The sequence below is a fragment of the Microcaecilia unicolor genome, chromosome 5 (assembly GCF_901765095.1).
Source record: "Microcaecilia unicolor chromosome 5, aMicUni1.1, whole genome shotgun sequence".
In the NCBI taxonomy this organism is placed as follows: Eukaryota; Metazoa; Chordata; class Amphibia; order Gymnophiona; family Siphonopidae; genus Microcaecilia; species Microcaecilia unicolor.
In genome coordinates, this window is record NC_044035.1 from 179,285,968 (window position 1) to 179,309,705 (window position 23,738).

Consider the following 23,738-nt stretch of genomic DNA (forward strand, 5'->3'; position numbering starts at 1 on the left):
ACAGCCGCACGAAGCGGGAGGGAGCGCCGGCAGAATTTAGGTCTCGATCCAGCCCCGTAAAACGGAGGGGAGAGGAATGCAGCAGCTCACTGTAACACAATCGTCTCAACTCCTGAAGAATCCAATTGAAAAAACTTGAACACGAAGTCCTCCTGAACAGGAACTGAAGACTAAACTTGAACCTGAAATGCAACCAGAATAAAAACAGTACAGATATCTGGGAGGGGCTATGGATTGATCAGCTATGATTAATGGAAAGAAAATTATAAGGTATGATACATAATTTTACCTTCCATATCATCATGCTGATCAATCCATAGACTGGTGGGATGTACCGAAGCAGTACTCACCCAGGGCGGGACATAGAAATCCCTGACCGCAACACTGAAGCTCCAAACCGGGCCTCCGCCCGAGCAGCCACAGTCAAGCGGTAATGCCTGGAGAAGGTATGGGCCGATGCCCAAGTTGCCGCCTTGCAAATCTCTTCCAAGGAGACGGACCCGGCCTCTGCCATCGAGGCCGCCTGAGCTCTTGTGGAGTAAGCCTTCAGCCGGATAGGCGGCACCTTCCCCGTGGCCACATAAGCCGCTGCAATGGCTTCCTTGACCCATCTTGCCACTGTAGGCTTAGCAGCCTGCAGACCCTTACGAGGACCTGCAAACAGGACAAACAGATGATCCGACTTCCGAAAATCATTGGTCACTTCCAAGTATCTGATGATGACTCGTCTCACATCTAGATATTTGAGAGCAGAGTATTCCTCTGGGTAGTCCTCCCTACGAAAGGATGGGAGACAGAGCTGCTGATTCACATGGAAGCGAGAAACAATCTTGGGCAGGAAGGAAGGCACTGTGCAAATAGACACTCCTGCCTCAGTGAACTGCAGAAAGGGCTCTCGACATGATAGCGCCTGGAGCTCGGAAACTCTTCTGGCTGAAGTGATAGCCACCAAAAAGACTGCTTTCAACGTCAGGTCTTTCAGAGATGCCCTCGACAAGGGTTCAAAAGGCGGCTTCTGCAAAGGCTCTTAGCACCAGATTGAGATTCCATGCAGGTACCACTGAGTGCAGAGGAGGGCGCAGGTGATTAACTCCCTTGAGAAAGCGCACCACATCTGGCTGCGAAGCCAGGGAAGCACCCTTCAGGCGACCCCTGAAGCAAGCCAGAGCCGCTACCTGGACTTTAAGGGAACTGAGCGACAGGCCTTTCTCCAGACCTTCTTGCAGGAACGCCAACACTGAAGAAATTGGAGCAGTGAAGGGAGAAAGTGAGCCTGCCTCACACCACGATGCAAAGGTACGCCAAACCCTGGCGTAAGCAGTAGAAGTAGAGCGCTTCCTCGCTCTCAGCATAGTGGCGATGACCTTGTCTGAGAAGCCCTTCTCCCTCAGACGCTGCCGCTCAATAGCCAGGCCGTAAGACCAAAGGGGGAGAGATCCTCCATCACCACGGGACCCTGATGTAACAGACCCTGCTCCACTGGCAGCCGCAGAGGATCGTCAACTGAGAGCCTGATCAAGTCCGCATACCAGGGACGTCTGGGCCAATCCGGACCCACCAGGATTATCCGGCCCGGATGCTTTGCCACCCGGTCTAGCACCCTGCCCAACATGGGCCAGGGCGGGAACACAGAGAAGCTCTTGTGTCGGCCACTGTTGGAGAAGAGCATCTACTCCCAGGGATCGAGGGTCCCGTCCTCTGCTGAAAAAGCGCGGCACTTGGCAATTGGCCGATGACGCCATCAGATCTAGGCTCGGCAGGCCCCAGCGCTTCGTGATGTCCAAGAACGCCTGAGCAGATAGCTGCCACTCTCCGGGCTCCAAGGTATGGCGACTGAGAAAGTCCGCCTTGACATTCATGACTCCGGCAATGTGGGCCGCTGACAGCTGTTCCAGGTTCGCTTCCGCCCACTGGCATAGATTCATGGCCTCCTTGGCTAGAGGGGCGCTCTTGGTACCTCCCTGGCGGTTGACATAGGCCACAGCCGTGGCATTGTCCGACAGGACCCGTACAGGCTTCAACGCCAGTACCGGGATGAACTCCAAAAGCGCCAACCGAATGGCTCTGAGTTCCAGGAGGTTGATAGACCACTTTGCCTCTGCAGGAGACCAGAGCCCCTGCGCTGTCCTTCCCAAGCAATGGGCTCCCCAGCCCGACAAAGAGGCGTCCGTCGTGACGACAATCCACTCCGGGGTCACCAGAGGCATTCCTGCAGACAACTTGTCTGTCTGCGTCCACCAGCTCAGAGCCTTGCGCACTGCTGGGTCCAAGGGAAGGCGCACAGCATAATCATCCGACATCGGAGTCCAGCGCTGCAGCAGAGAGAGTTGAAGTGGTCTCATATGAGCCCTGGCCCATGGCACTACTTCCATCGTGGCCGTCATAGAGCCCAACAGCTGCACATAGTCCCAAGCCCGAAGAGGAGAGGCTACTAGGAACTGGTCCACCTGAGCCTGAAGCTTGACAATCCGATTGTCTGGCAGGAACACTCTGCCCACTTGGGTGTCGAATCGAACTCCCAGATACTCCAGGGACTGAGTTGGGCGCAGCTGGCTTTTCTCCCAGTTGATGATCCACCCCAGGGAGCTCAAAAGAGCAACCACCCGGTTCACAGCTTTGCCGCACTCTGCATAAGAGGGGGCTCGGATCAACCAGTCGTCCAGATAAGGATGGACTTGTACTCCTTCCTTCCTCAGGAAGGCCGCGATGACCACCATTACTTTGGAGAAGGTCCGCGGAGCAGTAGCCAACCCGAACGGGAGGGCTCTGAACTGGAAGTGTCGGCCCAGGACTGCAAAACGCAGAAAGCGTTGATGGGGAGGCCAGATGGGAATATGCAAGTACGCTTCCTTGATGTCCAAGAATGCCAGGTACTCCCCTGCCTTCACTGCCGCTATAACAGAGCGGAGAGTCTCAATGCGAAAGTGCCGAACTTTCAAGGCCCGATTGACCCCTTTGAGGTCGAGGATAGGCCGTACAGAACCTCCTTTCTTTGGTACCACAAAGTAAATGGAGTAACGTCCCTTGCCAAGCTGATTTTCTGGCACCGGAACAACCGCACCCAGGCGGATCAGATTGTCCAAGGTCTGCTGCACTGCCACAGCTTTGACCGAAGACTTGCAGGGAGAGAGTACAAACCCGTCTCTTAAGGGTCGGCAGAACTCTAGCTTGTAGCCGTCTTTGATGACTTCCAGCACCCAAGCGTCTGAAGTTATTGTGGTCCACTCGCCCAGAACCGAGGACAGCCGTCCTCCAATCTGCACTGGGGGGTGGACCAAGGCCCGTCATTGGGTACGAGACCCTGGGGGAGGACCGGAGGAAGCACCTCCGGGACGGCGGTCTCTGCGAAAGGAATGCTGCTTGGGGGAGAAGTTCCTCTTGAAGGAAAAGGAGGCAGAAGAGCCCGACCTGCCCGGGCGGTACCGACGGGCTTCCTGAAACTGTCCTCTGGAGGTACCGGGACGAGTACTAGCCCGAGCCCTGACCTCTGGTAACTTCTTGCCCTTAGACGTGCCGAGATCAGTCACGATTTTGTCCAGCTCGACCCCAAAGAGCAGCTTGCCTTTAAAAGGCAATTTAGCTAGGCGGGATTTAGAGGCGTGGTCAGCAGACCAATGCTTCAGCCAAAGCCACCGCCGCGCAGAGATTGTCTGAGCCATGCCTTTAGCTGAGGCCCTCAAGACATCATACAGCAAGTCTGCCAAATAGGCCAAGCCCGATTCCAGGGCCGGCCAATCAGCCCTCAAGGAATGATCCGAGGGGGAAGCCCGCTGCACCATAGTCAGGCACGCCCTGGCCACATAGGAGCCGCAAACTGAGGCCTGCAAACTTAAAGCAGCCGCCTCAAAGGACGACCTTAAGGCCGCCTCCAATCTTCTGTCTTGGGCGTCCTTTAGGGCCGTGCCACCTTCCACCGGCAACGCCATTTTCTTAGTCACCGCAGTGATTAAAGAATCTACGGTAGGCCACAGATAGGCCTCACGTTCACTTTCAGGCAAAGGATAGAGGCGGGACATAGCCCTAGCCACTTTAAGGCTCGCTTCCGGGACATCCCATTGAGCCGAAATTAAGGTGTGCATGGCATCATGCACGTGGAAGGTTCTAGGTGGGCGCTTCGTCCCCAGCATAATGGCAGAGCCAACAGGGGCTGAGGGAGAGACGTCCTCCGTAGAGGAAATCTTCAAAATGCCCATGGCCTGCACTAACAGGTTGGGCAAATCCTCTGAGCTAAAGAGCCGCGCTGCAGAGGGGTCATCCGCTCCATCCGAGCGGGGATCCGTCTCCTCCAAGGAATCCGCAAAGGACCGTTGGGAGAACTCAGATACGCTGCCCTCATCTACATCGGAGGAGACAAAGTCCTCCAAGGCCTGGGAATCAACCCGAGGGCGTTTACCTCCGGGGGCCTCAACCTCTTTACCAGACGAGGGAGCAGGGGCAGCGTTTTGCATAAGGAAGGCCTGATGCAGCAGCAAAACAAACTCGGGGGAGAAACCCCGCATACTGTGCACTTCCGCAGCCTGGGCTACAGCCCTAGACGCACCCTCAACCGGCGCTCGCAAGAGCGGGGGAGAGACATGCTGCGCATCCAAGATGGCGTCCAGCGCGACACTCCGCGAAGGAGCCGCGCGGGAAAAACGGCGCTTAACTTTAGCCGCTTTTGTGCCGTCGCACAAATTAAGGCCGTTCATGGCATCAATGTCTCCCACCTCAAGGGCGGCCCAAGAAGAAGCCGTCCGAGCCGCGTGGCCGGCCAATATGGCGGAGGCGAGCCGCGGGGGATGGGCGTTTATGGCGGGAAAAACCGCCACACCGGAGGAAGGACCGGGACACTCATCGGTCACGAAACTGTCACCCAACAAGGGCGAATCAGACTTTAAGACCCCCGCATCCCCTCTAGAAGCGCCCAACCGATCAGGGGAGCGACACTTTGCGCCCTCGCCCTCCGACGCCATAGGCCACGTGGAGATCAATCGGGGAACCCCCTGCCCGCTATAAAAAGGTAAAAATTACCTGCTTTCCGCTCCGAGCTGTAACGACCTGGTGTCCCAGTGAGTAGCTGCAATAAACGTTTAAATAAACGTCGAAATAAACGCCTTTAAGGACGTTCAAAATTTTTTTTTTTTTTTTTTTTTTAACGGAGCCAGCGGGAGGAGGGAGAAAAGGAGGGACCTGGCGCCACCAGGTTTGCACTTGCTCAAGAAGAGCCCTCAACCCCAGGTACTCAACAAAACCTAAAAATTAGGCTTGGAGGCCTAGCTAGAGCTGCTGCTGTGTGTGACCACCACCTGCTGAGATAGAGAACATACTGAGGAGTTTCCGGCAGCACATGACCACATATAGGGAGGCAAAAGTTTGCTCTCTATCTCCACCTGCTGGTAGATGGACACAACCCACCAGTCTATGGATTGATCAGCTTGATGATATGGAAGTGGGTGTTATCCCTTCTTACCGCAGAGGTAGAGAAAATTGAATTCTGCCAGCAACACCACCAGCATAAGCAGAGGTGCTCCCTGGAACAATCCAGTATGCATCTGCCCAAACAGCAGAAGGTCCCTTTGTAACGCACCCATGTCCATCAACCATTGCAACTGCAAGCGAGCAAAAAGTGATGCATCAGATAGGAGGAGAGATATTAGTAAGCTTGGCTCAGGAGAGGGGCCTGGGGGTGATGATGTCCGAGGATTTCAAGGTGAAGAAACAATGCGACAAGATGGTGGCTGTGGCCAGAAGGATGATAGGCAACAAAGAGAGGGGTATAACCAGCAGAAGAAAAGAAGTGTTGATGCCCCTGTACAAGTCATTGTTGAGGCCTCACTTGCAGTACTGCGTTCAGTTTTGGAGGCTGTATGTTGCTAAAGATGTAAAAAGACAAAGCAGTTCAGAGAAAAGCGACAAAAGTGGTATGGGGTTTGCGTAGTGAGACGTATGAGAAGGGACTTGTTGACCTGAACATGTATACCCTGGAGGAAAGAAGAAACTGGGGTGATACGATACAGACGTTCAAATATCTGAAAGGTATAAATCCGCAAACATTTTACAGAGACAAGAAGGTGGTAGAACTAGAGAACCTGAATTGAGGTTGAGATGGAGCAGACTCAGGAATGTCAGGAAATAGTTTTTCATTGAGAAGGTGGTAGGTACCTGGAAAGCCCTTCCACAAGAGGTGGTGAAGATGCAATTGGTAACGGAATTACAAAATGTGTGGGATAAACACAAAGGAATCCTGTTTGGAAGGAATGAATCCAAACAAGTTTAGTGGAGATTAGGTAGCAACACCACTGATTTGGAAGCAAAGCAAGTACCGGGCAAGACTTCTACAGTCTGTGCCCTGATCATAGCTGAAAAGATTTGGATAGGCTGTAGTGGAGCTTTTCAGGGGCTTCAACAACTGCAGAAATTTAAAACAAGAACAGTGCCAGGCAGACTTTTATGGTCTGTGCCCTGAAAATGGCAAGGACAAATCAAGATCAGGTACACATATGAAGTATCACATTATACCACATGTAATGAGTTTATCTTGTTGGGCAGACTGGATGAACTGTACAGGTCTTTATCTGCAGTCATCTACTATGTTACTATGTAAAACGCCACAAAGTGGTCACGCACTACCCTGCATATACTAATATATAGCCATGTCACGGGAACCCCGTATGGCTTCCAATCACTTTTTTTTTTTTTTTAAGCAAAAAAAATGAAGCATACAGCACACACCCAGAACCCTGGACCAAAATCTTCTTCCGAGGGTGGGATTGCATTACAGTGTCACTTGACTAAAAAGAAGAAAATTAACTGGTAAAACAATTTCCCCTTTCTTAGTGTCAGCATCACTATTCTGCACCAAAGCAGTCTACTGAGCCCCACAAATGACAGCTCTGCCAAAGTCCGAGCAGACTGAGCAGCATATCCAACCTACGGCATATCCAACCTTAGCAAAGGAATGGAGCAACCACCAAAGTTGCCACCATGCAAAATGTCCTCAGCGAAAACTGCCTGAGCCTCCGTCCAAGCAGCCCGAGTCCTTGAGGCACCATAAGATTCTTGCTAATGTAGTCAAACTCAACAGCCACCTTGATCCACTTTACAATGGAGGCCTAGAGGCTGCCTGGCTCTTCCAAGGGCAATGGAAAGCACAATGAGGTGGACAGACAAAATTCATTTGTCTCCCTCAGGTACCGGAGCAGCGACCTTCAGACATCTAGCACATGAAGGTTCTGATCCCTAGGAACCGAACCTCACCACTTTCGGCAAAAAGGCTTGGACCGTACACAGGGACCCTGAGTCCTCCCTGAAGGACAAATATAGGTTCTGGCAAAATAATGCCTGCAGCCCAGAGAACAGGTGATGGCTACCAGAAACACCACCCTGATAGCAAGGTCTTTCATAAAAGCCAAGCGCAGACGCATCAGATTGAGGTCCCATGAATGGAAGGAAAGGCATAGCGGAAGGCACAGATAAATCACCCCTCAGGGACCAAGCCATCTCTCTATGCAAAGCTAGAGATACCCTTCACCTTCCCATGAAAACTGGCTAGAGCTGCCTCCAAGACTCTCAGGGAGCTCAGAGCCAGCCCCTGATCCAGGCCTAGCAGCAGAAACACCAAAATATTGGGAATCTGAGCATCTCAAGGGAGACAGGAACCACTCCCTGTGCCAGGATTCAAGAACTCACTAGACACTGATTTAAGCCAAGGACCTAGAGGCCTTCCTATAGTGGAGTAGCATAGAGACCACTGTAGGGAAGAACCCACACATCTCCAAACATCTCCTTCCAATGACCAAATTATAAGCCAGAAGGAATCTGGATTTTCCACGTCTACCGGCCCCTGCTAGAGCAAACCCTGGCCCCTGGGCAGTGGAAGACAATCCTCCACCAGGAGGCGCCTCAGAACTGCATACCACGGCCTGCAAGGTCAGTCTGGTGCCACCAGCTGAACCAGATGAGTATGACAAGCAAGAAGCACCTCTATTTATGCTGGTGATGTCACTGGCAGAATTTAGGTTTCGCTACCTACACCTGCTGGTAGGAAGGGATAACCCATTTTTGCAGAACGGTGGAGCTGACAATAAGAAAAATGTACATTTGTATCACTTAAGAGTCATCAGTGCAGAAAAAGCAGAAAAAGAGGATGGTTGATACAAGGAAAGATAGGGGAAGGGAAGAAAGTATACTAGGGGAAGTACTGTTTTTCTGGTGTTTGTCCAGCACACATTTAAAATGTTCTGCACAGGGAATTTTAACAGTGTTTAATTGCTTAAAACCTAAAATCAGAAGCCCTAGGTATACTTTAAAATGGAGTAAAAAAAGAGGAGACAACAGGAGGGGGCAGAGAGAAAGCAGACAGTCATGAATTACCTTGTCTCCTGGTCGAATACTGCCACATTTCAATGCATTGATATCATTCTTGCAGTCATCCATGAAACCACAGATCAGACGATAGTCACTAAAGATTATGGCTGTCATCTTAGTAATGTACTGGTGACACTGATATTCTGTAATGTTTCCGCGATGATCCACCAAGCATGATACTAAGAACCCTTTACCAACTTGTTCATTAGCGCATTCTCTAATCTGTTTCAGTGGGGGGGGGGGGGGGGGGAAACAAAATGATAAAAAAAAAGAGCAGAGTTCAAGACTTTAGACTAGAATAGGCACTCTAACAGACCACTTCTGTAGTACCAATTGGTTTAACTTGTTCTCATGTTGTGACATGATATATAACCACTTTATTCAGACTGTGTGAAAGCACATAGAATGGAGATTTACTGCTTGTATACCCTTACATTGTACTAGTTCATATGCCTGAGTCTTGTCTTAGTAAAAGTTGTGTGAGAGGCCTCAGATAAAGTCTGACTAATTTCAAGACCTCAGTATCCTAACCTAAAAAAAAAAAAATGCTTCAGCTGATTCAAAACTAAAGCTATTTGTAACCTATGACAAAAGTTTCAGTCTAGCCATCTTAAAAAGCATGGTTCCTAGATATGATACATAATCTCGTTCACACTACCCCTTTCTTTGCCATTGCTATCCTCTAAATCTAACCTATACCCTAGAAAATGAGGACCGTAGAAAAATTAATAGTCTTTCAAAAGTAGTTCCATTTCTTTTTTCTCCCCAAGACAAAAATGACAGTACATGCAATGCCCCTGTGCAGAACTATCCAGCTTCCCATTTACAAGCTACCATGATTGCTCCTCCTACCCCACAAGTGCATACATAAAGTTACTAACATAATAAACTATGCAGTATTGTTAGGAGGAAAGTTTCAAGTTTATTTAGATCTTGATATACTGTCTGCGAGCATACTATATAGGTAGCTTACAATAAATACTAATAACAGCGAGTGAAGGAAATAAAATATTAAGAGTCAGAGAAGAAGAAAAAAACACTGCAAAACGAGGCTAGGGATCACATCAGTAGTAAGCAATAGCCTGTAATCTGCTCTCCAGGAGGAGCAAAGGTGGGAGGAAGGCAGATGCTCTCAATATTATTATTCAATTGTGCTATGCATCACAAATCAATAAGGTTTTTAGTTCTGCATTAAACACAGAGTGAAGGGATTGAACTCTACAGATAATGCCAGGGAATTCCATAGAGTAGGAGCTGTCACACTAAAGATCCGAACTTGGATAGTCTCTAAAGCTATAATGTAGAAGGAGGGAATCATTGGCCGATTTTGTTGCAAGGACCTAAGGGGATGAAAAGTATAGGGGGGAGGGAGGTCAGAAGACGGGACAGATATAAAGGCTGTGCTGAGTGTGGATTTTGTGGGTGGGGACAGCGAATGCTACATACCTGTAGAAGGTATTCTCCGAGGACAGCAGGCTGATTGTTCTCACTGATGGGTGACGTCCACGGCAGCCCCTCCAATCGGAATCTTCACTAGCAAAGGCCTTTGCTAGTCCTCGCGCGCCGATGCACACCGCGCATGCGCGGCCGTCTTCCCGCCCGAAACCGGCTTGTGCCGGCCAGTCTCATATGTAGCAAAACAAAGACAAGGGAAGACACAACTCCAAAGGGGAGGCGGGCGGGTTTGTGAGAACAATCAGCCTGCTGTCCTCGGAGAATACCTTCTACAGGTATGTAGCATTCGCTTTCTCCGAGGACAAGGAGGCTGCTTGTTCTCACTGATGGAGTATCCCTAGCCCCCAGGCTCACTCAAAACAACAAACATGGTCAATTGGGCCTCGCAACGGCGAGGACATAACTGAGATTGACCTAAAAAATTTACCAACTAACTGAGAGTGCAGCCTGGAACAGAACAAACAGGGCCCTCGGGGGGTGGAGTTGGATCCTAAAGCCCAAACAGGTTCTGAAGAACTGACTGCCCGAACCGACTGTCGCGTCGGGTATCCTGCTGCAGGCAGTAATGAGATGTGAATGTGTGGACAGATGACCACGTCACAGCTTTGCAAATTTCTTCAATAGAGGCTGACTTCAAGTGGGCTACCGACGCTGCCATGGCTCTAACATTATGAGCCGTGACATGACCCTCAACAGTCAGCCCAGCCTGGGCGTAAGTGAAGGAAATGCAATCTGCTAGCCAATTGGATATGGTGCGTTTCCCCACAGCCACTCCCCTCCTATTGGGATCAAAAGAAACAAACAATTGGGCGGACTGTCTGTTGGGCTGTGTCCGCTCCAGGTAGAAGGCCAATGCTCTCTTGCAGTCCAATGTGTGCAGCTGACGTTCAGCAGGGCAGGAATGAGGACGGGGAAAGAATGTTGGCAAGACAATTGACTGGCTCATATGGAACTCCGACACGACCTTTGGCAAGAACTTAGGGTGAGTGCGGAGGACTACTCTGTTATGATGAAATTTGGTGTAAGGGGCCTGGGCTACCAGGGCCTGAAGCTCACTGACTCTACGAGCTGAAGTAACTGCCACCAAGAAAATGACCTTCCAGGTCAAGTACTTCAGATGGCAGGAATTCAGTGGCTCAAAAGGAGGTTTCATCAGCTGGGTGAGAACGACATTGAGATCCCATGACACTGTAGGAGGCTTGACAGGGGGCTTTGACAAAAGCAAACCTCTCATGAAGCGAACAACTAAAGGCTGTCCTGAGATCGGCTTACCTTCCACACGGTAATGGTATGCACTGATTGCACTAGGGTGAACCCTTACAGAGTTGGTCTTGAGACCAGACTCAGACAAGTGCAGAAGGTATTCAAGCAGGGTCTGTGTAGGACAAGAGCGAGGATCTAGGGCCTTGCTGTCACACCAGACGGCAAACCTCCTCCACAGAAAGAAGTAACTCCTCTTGGTGGAATCTTTCCTGGAAGCAAGCAAGATACAGGAGACACCCTCTGACAGACCCAAAGAGGCAAAGTCTACGCTCTCAACATCCAGGCCGTGAGAGCCAGGGACCGGAGGTTGGGATGCAGAAGCGCCCCTTCGTCCTGCGTGATGAGGGTCGGAAAACACTCCAATCTCCACGGTTCTTCGGAGGACAACTCCAGAAGAAGAGGGAACCAGATCTGACGCGGCCAAAAAGGAGCAATCAGAATCATGGTGCCTCGGTCTTGCTTGAGTTTCAACAAAGTCTTCCCCACCAGAGGTATGGGAGGATAAGCATACAGCAGACCCTCCCCCCAATCCAGGAGGAAGGCATCCGATGCCAGCCTGCCGTGGGCCTGAAGCCTGGAACAGAACTGAGGGACTTTGTGGTTGGCTCGAGATGCGAAGAGGTCTACCAAGGGGGTGCCCCACACCTGGAAGATCTGTCGCACTACACAGGAATTGAGCGACCACTCGTGAGGTTGCATAATCCTGCTCAACCTGTCGGCCAGACTGTTGTTTACGCCTGCCAGATATGTGGCTTGGAGCACCATGCCGTGACGGCGAGCCCAGAGCCACAATGCTGACGGCTTCCTGACACAGGGGGCGAGATCCGGTGCCCCCCTGCTTGTTGACGTAGTACATGGCAACCTGGTTGTCTGTCTGAATTTGGATAATTTGGTGGGACAGCCGATCTCTGAAAGCCTTCAGAGCGTTCCAGATCGCTCGTAACTCCAGAAGATTGATCTGTAGATCGCGTTCCTGGAGGGACCAGCTTCCTTGGGTGTGAAGCCCATCGACATGAGCTCCCCATCCCAGGAGAGACGCATCCGTGGTCAGCACTTTTTGTGGCTGAGGAATTTGGAAAGGACGTCCCAGAGTCAGATTGGACCAAATCGTCCACCAATACAGGGATTCGAGAAAACTCGTGGACAGGTGGATCACGTCTTCTAGATCCCCAGCAGCCTGAAACCACTGGGAAGCTAGGGTCCATTGAGCAGATCTCATGTGAAGGCGGGCCATGGGAGTCACATGAACTGTGGAGGCCATGTGGCCCAGCAATCTCAACATCTGCCAAGCTGTGACCTGCTGGGACGCTCGCACCCGCGAGACGAGGGACAACAAGTTGTTGGCTCTCACCTCTGGGAGATAGGCGCGAGCCGTCCGAGAATCCAGCAGAGCTCCTATGAATTCGAGTCTCTGCGCCGGGAGAAGATGGGACTTTGGGTAATTTATCACAAACCCCAGTAGCTCCAGGAGGCGAATAGTCATCTGCATGGACTGCAGGGCTCCTGCCTCGGACGTGTTCTTCACCAGCCAATCGTCGAGATATGGGAACACGTGCACCCCCAGTCTGCGAAGTGCTGCTGCTACTACAGCCAAGCACTTTGTGAACACCCTGGGCGCAGAGGCGAGCCCAAAGGGTAGCACACAGTACTGGAAGTGATGTGTGCCCAGCTGAAATCGCAGATACTGTCTGTGAGCTGGCAGTATCGGGATGTGTGTGTAGGCATCCTTCAAGTCCAGAGAGCATAGCCAATCGTTTTCCTGAATCATGGGAAGTAGGGTGCCCAGGGAAAGCATCCTGAACTTTTCTTTGACCAGATATTTGTTCAGGGCCCTTAGGTCTAGGATGGGACGCATCCCCCCTGTTTTCTTTTCCACAAGAAAGTACCTGGAATAGAATCCCAGCCCTTCTTGCCCGGATGGCACGGGCTCGACCGCATTGGCGCTGAGAAGGGCGGAGAGTTCCTCTGCAAGTACCTACTTGTGCTGGAAGCTGTAAGACTGAGCTCCCGGTGGACAATTTGGAGGTTTCGAGGCCAAATTGAGGGTGTATCCTTGCCGGACTATTTGGAGAACCCACTGATCGGAGGTTATGAGAGGCCACCTTTGGTGAAAAGCTTTCAACCTCCCTCCGACTGGCAGGTCGCTCGGCACTGACACTTGGGTGTCGGCTATGCTCTGCTGGAGCCAGTCAAAAGCTCGTCCCTTGCTTTTGCTGGGGAGCCGAGGGGCCTTGCTGAGGCGCACGCTGCTGAGAGCGAGCGCGCTGGGGCTTAGCCTGGGCCGCAGGCTGTCGAGAAGGAGGATTGTACCTACGCTTGCCAGAAGAGTAGGGAACAGTCTTCCTTCCCCCCAAAAATCTTCTACCTGTAGAGGTAGAGGCTGAAGGCTGCCGGCGGGAGAACTTGTCGAATGCGGTGTCCCGCTGGTGGAGCTGCTCTACCACCTGTTCGACTTTCTCTCCAAAAATGTTATCCGCACGGCAAGGCGAGTCCGCAATCCGCTGCTGGATTCTATTCTCCAAGTCGGAGGCACGCAGCCATGAGAGCCTGCGCATCACCACACCTTGAGCAGCGGCCCTGGACGCAACATCAAAGGTGTCATACACCCCTCTGGCCAGGAATTTTCTGCACGCCTTCAGCTGCCTGACCACCTCCTGAAATGGCTTGGCTTGCTCAGGGGGGAGCGCATCAACCAAGCCCGCCAACTGCCACACATTGTTCCGCATGTGTATGCTCGTGTAGAGCTGGTAAGACTGAATTTTGGCCACGAGCATAGAAGAATGGTAGGCCTTCCTCCCAAAGGAGTCTAAGGTTCTAGAGTCCTTGCCCGGGGGCGCCGAAGCATGCTCCCTAGAACTCTTAGCCTCCTTTAGGGCCAGATCCACAACTCCAGAATCATGAGGCAACTGAGTGCGCATCAGATCTGGGTCCCCATGGATCCGGTTACTGGGACTCGATCTTCTTGGGGATGTGGGGATTAGTTAAAGGCTTGGTCCAGTTCGCAAGCAATGTCTTTTTTAGGACATGGTGCAAGGGAACAGTGGACGCTTCCTTAGGTGGAGAAGGATAGTCCAGGAGCTCAAACATTTCAGCCCTGGGCTCGTCCTCCACAACCACCGGGAAGGGGATGGCCGTAGACATCTCCCGGACAAAGGAAGCAAAAGACAGACTCTCGGGAGGAGAAAGCTGTCTTTCAGGAGAGGGAGTGGGATCGGAAGGAAGACCCTCAGACTCCTCGTCAGAGAAATATCTGGGGTCTTCTTCCTCTTCCCACGAGGCCTCACCCTCGGTGTCAGACACAAGTTCACGGACCTGTGTCTGCAACCGTGCCCGACTCGACTCCGTGGAGCCACGTCCACGATGGGGGCGTCGAGAGGTAGACTCCCTCGCCCGCATCGGCGAAGCTCCCTCCGCCGACGTAGTCGAGGAGCCTTCCTGGGAGGCGACGGCAGCCGGTACCGCACGCGGCACCGACGTCGGAGACCTCACCTCGGGCGATGGGCCAGCCGGCGCCACGCTCGACGGTACCGGTGGCGCAAGCACCGCCGGTACCGGAGGGGTAGGGCGCAGCAGCTCTCCCAGAATCTCTGGGAGAATGGCCCGGAGGCTCTCGTTCAGAGCGGCTGCAGAGAAAGGCATGGAGGTCGATGCAGGCGTCGACGTCAGAACCTGTTCCGGACGTGGAGGCTGTTCCGGCCTGTCCAGAGTGGAGCGCATCGACACCTCCTGAACAGAGGGTGAGCGGTCCTCTCGGCGCCGATGCCTGCTGGGTGCCGACTCCTTCGGCGACCCAGAGCTCTCGGTACCGACATGGGAAGGGGACCGGTGACGATGCTTCTTCGACTTCTTGGGACGAAGCATGTCACCGGAGCTTCCCGGTACCGACGAGGAGGACGTAGAATCCAGCCGTCGCTTCCTCGGGGCCGAGACCGAAGAAGGTCGGTCTCGGGGGGGCTGTACCGCAGGAGCCCTCAGGGTAGGGGGAGACCCACCCGAAGGCTCACTGCCACCAGCAGGGGAATGGACAGCCCTCACCTGCACTCCAGACGAAGCACCACCGTCCGACGACATCAGCAGACGAGGTCCCGGTACCACCGACGTCGATGCAGCTGTCCGATGTCTCGGCGCCGATGCAGAGGGCCGATGCCTCGATGCACTCGATGTACTGGCCGCCGAGGTTGAAGGTCTGGACGCTGAAGATGTCGATGCACTCGATACCCCCGGTGCCGATGCCGACGAAGAGCCCGAGAACAAAATGTTCCGCTGGGCTAACCTCGCTACCTGAGTCCGCCATTGCAAAAGGGAACACAGACTACAGGCCTGAGGGCGGTGCCCAGCCCCCAGACACTGAAGACACGACGCGTGCCTGTCAGTGAGCGAGATTACCCGGGCGCACTGGGTGCACTTCTTGAAGCCGCTGGAAGGCTTGAATGTCATGGGCGGAAAAATCACGCCGGCGAAATCGAAAGACGAAATGGCGAAATTTGGCACAGAAAAAAGGGAAATTTCGACCGGGGCCTAAGTAAGGCCTACCCCGACGACGAAAGAAAACTTAACGGGGCGAAAAAACTCGAAGTAGAGGAAGGAAAAACCAAAAGTGGTTAATCCAAATAATTTCTGGAATTTCTTACAGAAAGTAGTCGAAAACGACGCGCGAGGTCGACTTTTCGGGGCACGAACGGTAAAACACAACCGTACCGAGCGCAGAGAAAAGAAGACTGGCCGGCACAAGCCGGTTTCGGGCGGGAAGATGGCCGCGCATGCGCGGTGTGCATCGGCGCGCGAGGACTAGCAAAGGCCTTTGCTAGTGAAGATTCCGATTGGAGGGGCTGCCGTGGACGTCACCCATCAGTGAGAACAAGCAGCCTGCTTGTCCTCGGAGAATAGAATTTTATAATTTATCCTGTGAGTTATTGGTATCCAATGCTCCTGTCGTGGAACAGGGGTAAAATGATCAAATTTACGGGAGATAGTGATCAATTTAAATGCCAGGTTTTGTACTATTTGCAATCATTGAATATCAGATACATGTGCACCACTAAGAATTACAGTAATCGAGCTTACTAAATCACAAACACATGAGTTAGTACCTGTAGAATTCTTTGAGTAAATAGACATCACACAGAATAAAGCATCCAAAGTTTGTAGAAACAAGGAGCAAACAAACAGTGTTAGATATTGTGGTCTGAATGTTAGATGTTGGTCCAAGGTGACTCCTAGGACTTTAACTGTAGGTTGAAGTACAACTGTGGATTCCTGCAGTGTGATGACAGTCATTCTGCTATTTGAACTAATTAATTATCTAGTGTCATAATACCATGAGTGGAATTGGGATCAAGGATGCTAACAATTTGTATCTTGTCAGCATAGACATAAGGCATTAGATCTAAAGATTGAATGAGGGTGAGCAAAGGAGATAAAGATATTAAAAAGTGTAGGGGCAAGTACAGTACCCTGTGGTATCTCACAGGGAAGAGTATATGTATAAGTGTGTTTCCTGTCGGAGAACAGTATTTGCATGATTTTTGAGATATGATGAAAAACAGTTCTAGGCAGCATCAACGATATCCAAGTCATGTAGGCGAGAAAGCAAGAGTTCATGGTCAATCAAAGAGGCCACAGAGGTCAAATGATAAAAGAAGCACAGCTTTAACTTGAACTAAGTGATGATTAATATAGGTAGTAATACCCAGTAGTTTGGATTATTGCAATTTACTTCTCACTGGTCTTCTTCTCAGCCATCTCTCTCCTCTCCAGTCTGTCCAAAATTCTGCAGCACGACTTATTTTTCGCCAAAATCGTTATTACCACACTAGCCCACTCCTCAAGTCACTTCACTGGCTCCACGTCCGCTTCCACATACAATTCAAACTTCTCTTACTGACCTTTAAGTGCATCCATTCTGCAGCTCCCCATTACCTCTCCACTCTCATCTCTCCCTACATTCCTCCCCGTGATCTCCGCTCACTGGACAAATCTCTCTTGTCATCCCCCTTCTCCTCCACTGCTAACTCCAGGCTTCATTCCTTTTCCCTTGCGGCTCCTTATGCCTGAAATAAACTTCCTGAGCCTGTACGTCTAGCTCCATCTCTACCTGTTTTCAAATCTATGCTGAAAACCCACCTTTTCACCACTGCTTTTGGCTCCTAGCTACTACTCAATTGCCTCCCCTTGTTCCTTCTCACCCAGTACTCCCTCGCCCTTAATTGTCTTGTCTGTCTGTATTATTTTTAGATTGTAAGCTCTATTGAGCAGGGACTGTCTATGTCAGGTGTTCAGCGCTGCGTGCGTCTGGTAGCTCTATACAAATGTTAATAATAATAATAATCTAGTCCTTCTGGTTAAGGTGTAATGAATGTGTTTTGTCAAGGAAGTCCTTTAACTGCTGCTGAAATATGGATTCTATTGTTTTTGACACGAATGGAAGACTGGAAATAGGGAGTTGCACGGGGACAGAAATCTAACCCATCCCCACCAGAATCCAACCCATCCTTGTCCGTCCCCGTGAGGAATCTAACTCATCCCCACTGCAAGTAATTTCCTCCATCCCAGTTCCTGGCCCACTCAGCCCTTGCCATGCCATAGTCACCTTGACTCTTCTCCCCCCCCCCCCCCCCCCCCCCCCCCCCCAAGAAAGCCAGATTCTATAAGCAGTAAAAATACTATTTTTTTTTCTTCCATACTCTGTTAAGACAGCAGATGTACAGATCAGCACAGGACCCAAAGCAGTTCAAATTCCAAAACAAGTCAGAAACAAAGTTTATACCTAATTACTATTACTACTTATCATTTGTTCAATCACCCTTAAGATTTACCTTTGTTTTAAAAAAGCAAAACCATGTAACATAGTAAATGACGGCAGATAAAGACCTGTACGGTCCATCCAGTCTGCCCAACAAGATAAACTCATTTACATGGTATGTGATACTTTATATATATACCAGAGTTCGATTTGTCCTTGCCTTTCTCAGGGCACAGACCATAAAAGTCTGCCCAGCACTGTTCTTGTACTAAGTTCTGAAGCCAACATCGAAGCCCCTTAAAATTTACACTCCAGCCCATGAAAACACACTCCATTTTCATTAATATGAATTTAAGGATGGCATATTCTCGCTCAAAAAATCTGAAAGAGGTATTAAGTCCAGCAGGAATGCCTCCAACCACACAGCCCGGTGAGAATATTCCACCTGGTCATTATAAATGCAACAGATCTAATTGTACATTATTACCATGCAGACGGATAAATTAATTAATCACCTGGACAAAAAGATGTATAAATTGAGACAGCACACTACCTGTCAATCCCAGAATGTCATTTAATTAGTAAGTTGCCCTTGTAATAAAGTGTATGTAGGGAAAACAAGCAGAGCACTATGGATAAGGGAACATCACTCATGTATTATGGCCAGAACACTGGGGGCGCTTCTGGTACAGCACTGTGTGTTGCATTCTCATGAGTTCACTGATTTAAGATGCCTGGTGTTAGAACAAGTTCAATTAGGCAATCGAGGGGGTGATCTTAATAGAAAACTTTTACAGAGGGAGGTTTTCTGGACTTATCTCCTTAAATCTCTGAAACCGGAAAGATTAAATACGCTTTTACACTGGGGTTGTTACATTTAAGAGAGATGGTTTCCGGTGGTCCCCCTGTGTACATCCGGTAATGGAGCTGTTAAAAAGCGTAATTGCCATGTTTAACAGTCATGGTCTGCATGCGGAGTGAGAAGGATGCAAGTGCCTGAGTTATAAGCAGCAGCTTTATATGATACCTGGAGAAAATGCTGAAGTACTATTCTGTATTTTTTTAAATCAGATCTGCAAGATCACGTGATGCACGGCTAGAGAGCGGGTGTCGTCGTGCTGAGCTCCCGCCTCCCTCGCGCCTGTTCTCTCGCAAAAAAAACCTTACCTTCGCCGCTTTGATAAGCGGAACGCAAATCAAGGGAGAGCGGATAACGTGGAGAATTGCTGGAGGAAAGCGCGAAGCCAAAAGTGCAGGCGATGGCCGCTAAATCGGCGAAGAAAGACACGACACGGAGTCGCGTTGCTGAAACAAAGATGGCGGACGGAGAAGGAGAAGGCCCGAAATCGGTAAGCTCCGTATGGGCAGCGGAGGTGGCAGCAGAGGTCTCGGCTATGTTGGGCACCTCGGTGGACACCAAGCTGCAGAAGATCACAGAGCAGCTAGCAGGCATTGATGTAAAGCTGAAGAATATACAATCGGAGTTCTCCCTTTATAAGCAGAGGCTCTCAGATGTGGAGGATCAAGTCCAGCAGCATGAGACCACACAACAGGACTTGAAAAGCAAAGTGGAAAGACTGGAAAGTAAATTAGAGGATCTGGAGAACCGGGCCCGCAGAAGTAACATCAGAATGGTAGGCCTGCCTGAAAAGATTAAAGATTCAGAACTGAGAGACTTTTTGGAAAGCTGGCTCCCTAAAACTTTAAAGTTACAATCGCTGGCTGGGCCCTTAAGAGTGGAGCACGCTCACCGACTGGGGCCTGGAAGCCCGAAAGACCCGCATCCCCGAGTGGTTATCTTCAAAGTCCTCAATTTTGCTCATAAGCAAGAAATTCTCAGATCCTTTCAGAAAGCAGGGACTGTGCAATATGAGAACACTACGGTGCGTTGCTTCCAGGACTTTTCAGCTGGGGTGTCGATGCAGCGGCGAGCTTTTCGAGAGGTATGTCAACTGTTATTTGCCAAGAAAATACAGTTTGCTTTGTTATACCCGGCCCGTTTAAAGATCTGGCATGATGGGAAGCAGACCATGTTCTCCTCGGCGACTGAGGCTCTGAAATTCGTGAAGCGAGATTTGGCGGCTGAAGGATCAGCGTGAGTTGGCGTATGACGGGCTGCTGGAGGAGCGCTGAGGATGGCGATTCCTGGAGACTGCATTGGAGCTGAACTAGGAAGTTTTTCTGACAGAGACCGGTATACTCAATGGCTCGGGGAGCTGCAGCTTCTTAAAAGACTGGGGAGTTATGGAGGCTATGCAGTTTGAAAAATGAGACTTGATTGCGGAAGATCATATCGGAACAGGCGTCCGAAGAGGACTTGATGGAACACGGAGAGTGATCCCCGAGAACCACAATGGAGCATACATACCACGCGATCGAGGCAAAGTTGGGTAATTTCATGATCCGGAGTGTGATAGCATGCTACAGACCGTGGAGTGGCAGAAAAGGCTCAAATGTGTTTATTGTTAGTGTTTCAAATGTTAATTGTTTGGTTGGGGCATAAGACCTACACTAAGGGAAAGAGGCAGTGTTTTACAATTTGTGCTATTAAAACTTATGGTGGGACCCGGATGTCAGGGGAAAAGGGGTCTGTTACGCTAAGGTTGGAAGATTTTATAGTGTAATTGTGGATTAACACAGGCAACGGGTTAATAGAGAGGTCAATACTGCGGTATACTAGAGGGGGGTTCCTTAAGAAAGTACCATATTGGGTAGAAGACAGAGGGAGGTGTTGGGGGGGGGGGGGGGAGCTCACGTGAACCTAGGCCATAGTGCCACTGTGGAGAAGTTCGAGGGTAGGGAAGGGGGGATAAGAGTGAGAGGGAGGTATCTGAAAGAGTTTAGTTTTCAGGGACAGAGTCAAAGGGGATTGAAGAGGGGAACCCTATGGGCTGGGAGGGTTTCTCTCATGCTGTTCAGATGTCTAACCTTTTTTATGTTGATATTAGAGTTCTGGTGTACTGGGGTCACTTAAAATTGTCTCTTGGCATATTGGGGGAGTTTCGTCCCCCATAAAGCGGACAAAAGTGCTTCAGGCGCTGAAAAGACAACAAGTGGATATAGCTCTATTGCAGGAGACACATCTGTCATCAGGGGAACATTTAAAATTTAAGACAGGATGGGTAGGATCCTTGTGAGAGGCACCAGCTGTAGGGAGGAAGGCCGGAGTACTAATTCTCTTTAGGAAAGGTTTACAAATAAAGATCACTTCCACATTAAGGAGTTCGGAGGGCCGTTATATTGTGGCACAGATGGAAATTGATGGCCAGCAACTGGTGCTCTGTAATGTGTATGCCCCAAATGTGTTTGATAAAAAGTTTTTTCAGGGGCTGATATCCAAATTAACCAAGTTCAAAGGAGGGAATATTATCATGGGAGTGGAGGAGTGGCCTAGTGGTTAGGGTGGTGGACTTTGGTCCTGGGGAACTGAGGAACTGAGTTCGATTCCCACTTCAGGCACAGGCAGCTCCTTGTGACTCTGGGCAAGTCACTTAACCCTCCATTGCCCCATGTAAGCCACATTGAACCTGCCATGAGTGGGAAAGCGCGGGGTACAAATGTAACAAAAATAAAAAAAATAAAAAATAATCTGGTGGTCGATCCCCGGCTTGATAGATCAGGCTCTGGTGCTTGGAGTTTGGGAGGGGGTGCTCGCGCCTTATCCCTGCTTTGTGAGGCATTGGACCTTGTGGATGTGTGGCGTATTCTACACCCATCGGATAGAGACTTTACTCACCTTTCCAGAGCACATGCGTCCCAATCTCGTATAGATTACTTGTTTGTCTCGGGCCCTCTCTTCTCGCAGATGGTGCAGGCAGAGATTGGTCCTTATGAGGTCTCAGATCATGCCCTGATATGGCTAAGATGGAGGAGACCCATGAAGGGGGATGGAATGCACCTTTGGAGATATCCCTTAGATTTAGTAGGAGATCAGAAATTCCAGATATTTCTAACCGAGAGGATGGCGGATTATGAATTCCATAACGATATTCACAGACAGCAACCAACCCTTTTTTGGGAAACAGAGAAAGCTGTATTGCGAGGGGATATTATTTCTTATTGCGCTAGAACTCGGAGGCTTCGAGACAAGGAGATTTTACGTTTAGAGTTGCAGGTTCGTAACTATAGGAAGCTATATAGCCGGAATGCTACTGATGAGAATAAGTCATTGCTTTTGGGTGCGCAGAAAGAACTCAATGAACTGTTGCATCAGAGAGCAATCAAGTCCCAGTTTTATTATAAATATAAACTATTCCAATATGGCAACAAGGCAGGGAAATTGTTGGCGAATATGGTGCAGAGTAAAAGGGGAGCCTCCAGAGTTCTGCAATTGAAAGCTTCAAATGGGCAGTTCTTGAGAACAGATCAAAGCATAGCAGACCGTTTTGGCCAGTTTTATGAGACCCTTTATGCTAAGCTGGAAGATGAGGGGCTGAATGCTGAAATGTTTTTAGATTCGGTAGAGCTCCCTAAATTGTCCCCTCGGCAGGTGTAGAGGTTAAATAGCCCAATTGTGGAGGGAGATCTAATGTTGGCATTGCAGCAAAGTGCTTCTCATAAAACACCGGGTACGGATGGCAATCGTATGGAGTTTTACAAGCAGTTCTATGAAAATCTTAAGAAACCGCTTTTGGCCCTGTTTAATTCCACGGTAGAGGAGCGGACCGTGCCGGAAACGATGAAGGTAGCTCAGATTGTAGTTATCCCGAAGGCGGATAAGGATATGGCAGATCCGGAATCGTATAGACCAATTTCCCTTCTTAATGTGGATGCCAAATTGTATGCTAAGATTTTGGCAAATCGGCTGGCTCGGGTACTCCTGGAGTTAGTAGAAGAAGCTCAAGTGGGGTTTGTGAAGGGGAGGACAGCGGTTCGAAACCTCCGTGCTATACTGGCCTCTTTAGAAGCATTTGGCTTCTCTGTTAATCAGTTTTGATGCAGAGAAAGCTTTTGACAGGGTGAGATGGCCCTATCTGTTTGAGACTTTGAAGCAATATGGTATTCAGGGGTTCTTTCTAGATGCGATTCTGGTGTTGTATCTGGTGCCTTTGGCATATGTCTTGGTAAATGGGGTTCGCTCCCACTCATTTAACATCTATCGAGGCACCAGGCAGGAGTGTCCGCTCTCTCCTCTTTTGTTTGTGTTGTCCTTAGATCCACTGGTTAGAGCGATACAAACCCATCCAGAGATCAAAGGAGTGCCGATAGGTGTCTCGCGATTTTTGTTGTCGGCCTTTGCGGATGACTTACTAGTACATTTGACACAGCCCTCCAAGTCACTCCCAGCTTTGTTAGAACTCTTTCAAGAATTTGGTGATTATGCAGGGATCAAGCTTAACTATATGAAATCTTTGGCACTGGCCTCCTCAGAGGAGCAGAAAGGGGAGTGGGGGGCAGACTTTTCCACTTCGGTGGGCGCAAGGATCGTTTTGTTATTTGGGGGTTTGGCTGTCTATGAACTCGGCTGATATATATCGATTGAACGTGAATAGACTGCTAGGCGCTACGGAGACACGGCTGAAGAGTTGGGTGACTTGCCCCTTACACTCTATGGGCGCATTCAGTTATTTCGGATGGTGGAATTCCCTAGGTGGCTTTATTGTATAAGGCTATTGCCCGTCCTTATCTACCACCGAGATTTTAAAGTATTATATCGCTTGCTTAGACGGTATTGTTGGGGAAGGAAAAAGGCCAAACTGCAGCTGCCTCTGTTGATGGGTCACTGGAAGGAGGGAGGATTGGGCTTACCAGACCTGAAACGGTATAATAGGGCATGTTTATTGAGGCATTTTAGTGACTGGTTTTTTGACCGTGAAGATTATACACCCCGTAAAATAGAGGGTCAGTTCTTTGCCCCTTGTCATTTTTATTTTCTATTACAGGCGCCTAGGGTTAGCGTTCCGGAACATCTGAGGAACAGCTTACTGCTGAC

General features: G+C 50.0%; 1 protein-coding gene across 1 annotated transcript in view; it reads right to left on the reverse strand.

Annotated features, from left to right (window-relative positions):
• GLG1 (golgi glycoprotein 1) overlaps positions 1-23,738 on the reverse strand; it is a 435,835-nt gene that overhangs the window by 363,115 nt on the left and 48,982 nt on the right. Inside the window, 1 exon segment of the mRNA XM_030203623.1 lies at positions 8,353-8,568. Within this exon segment, the coding sequence (XP_030059483.1) occupies positions 8,353-8,568 (216 nt within the window).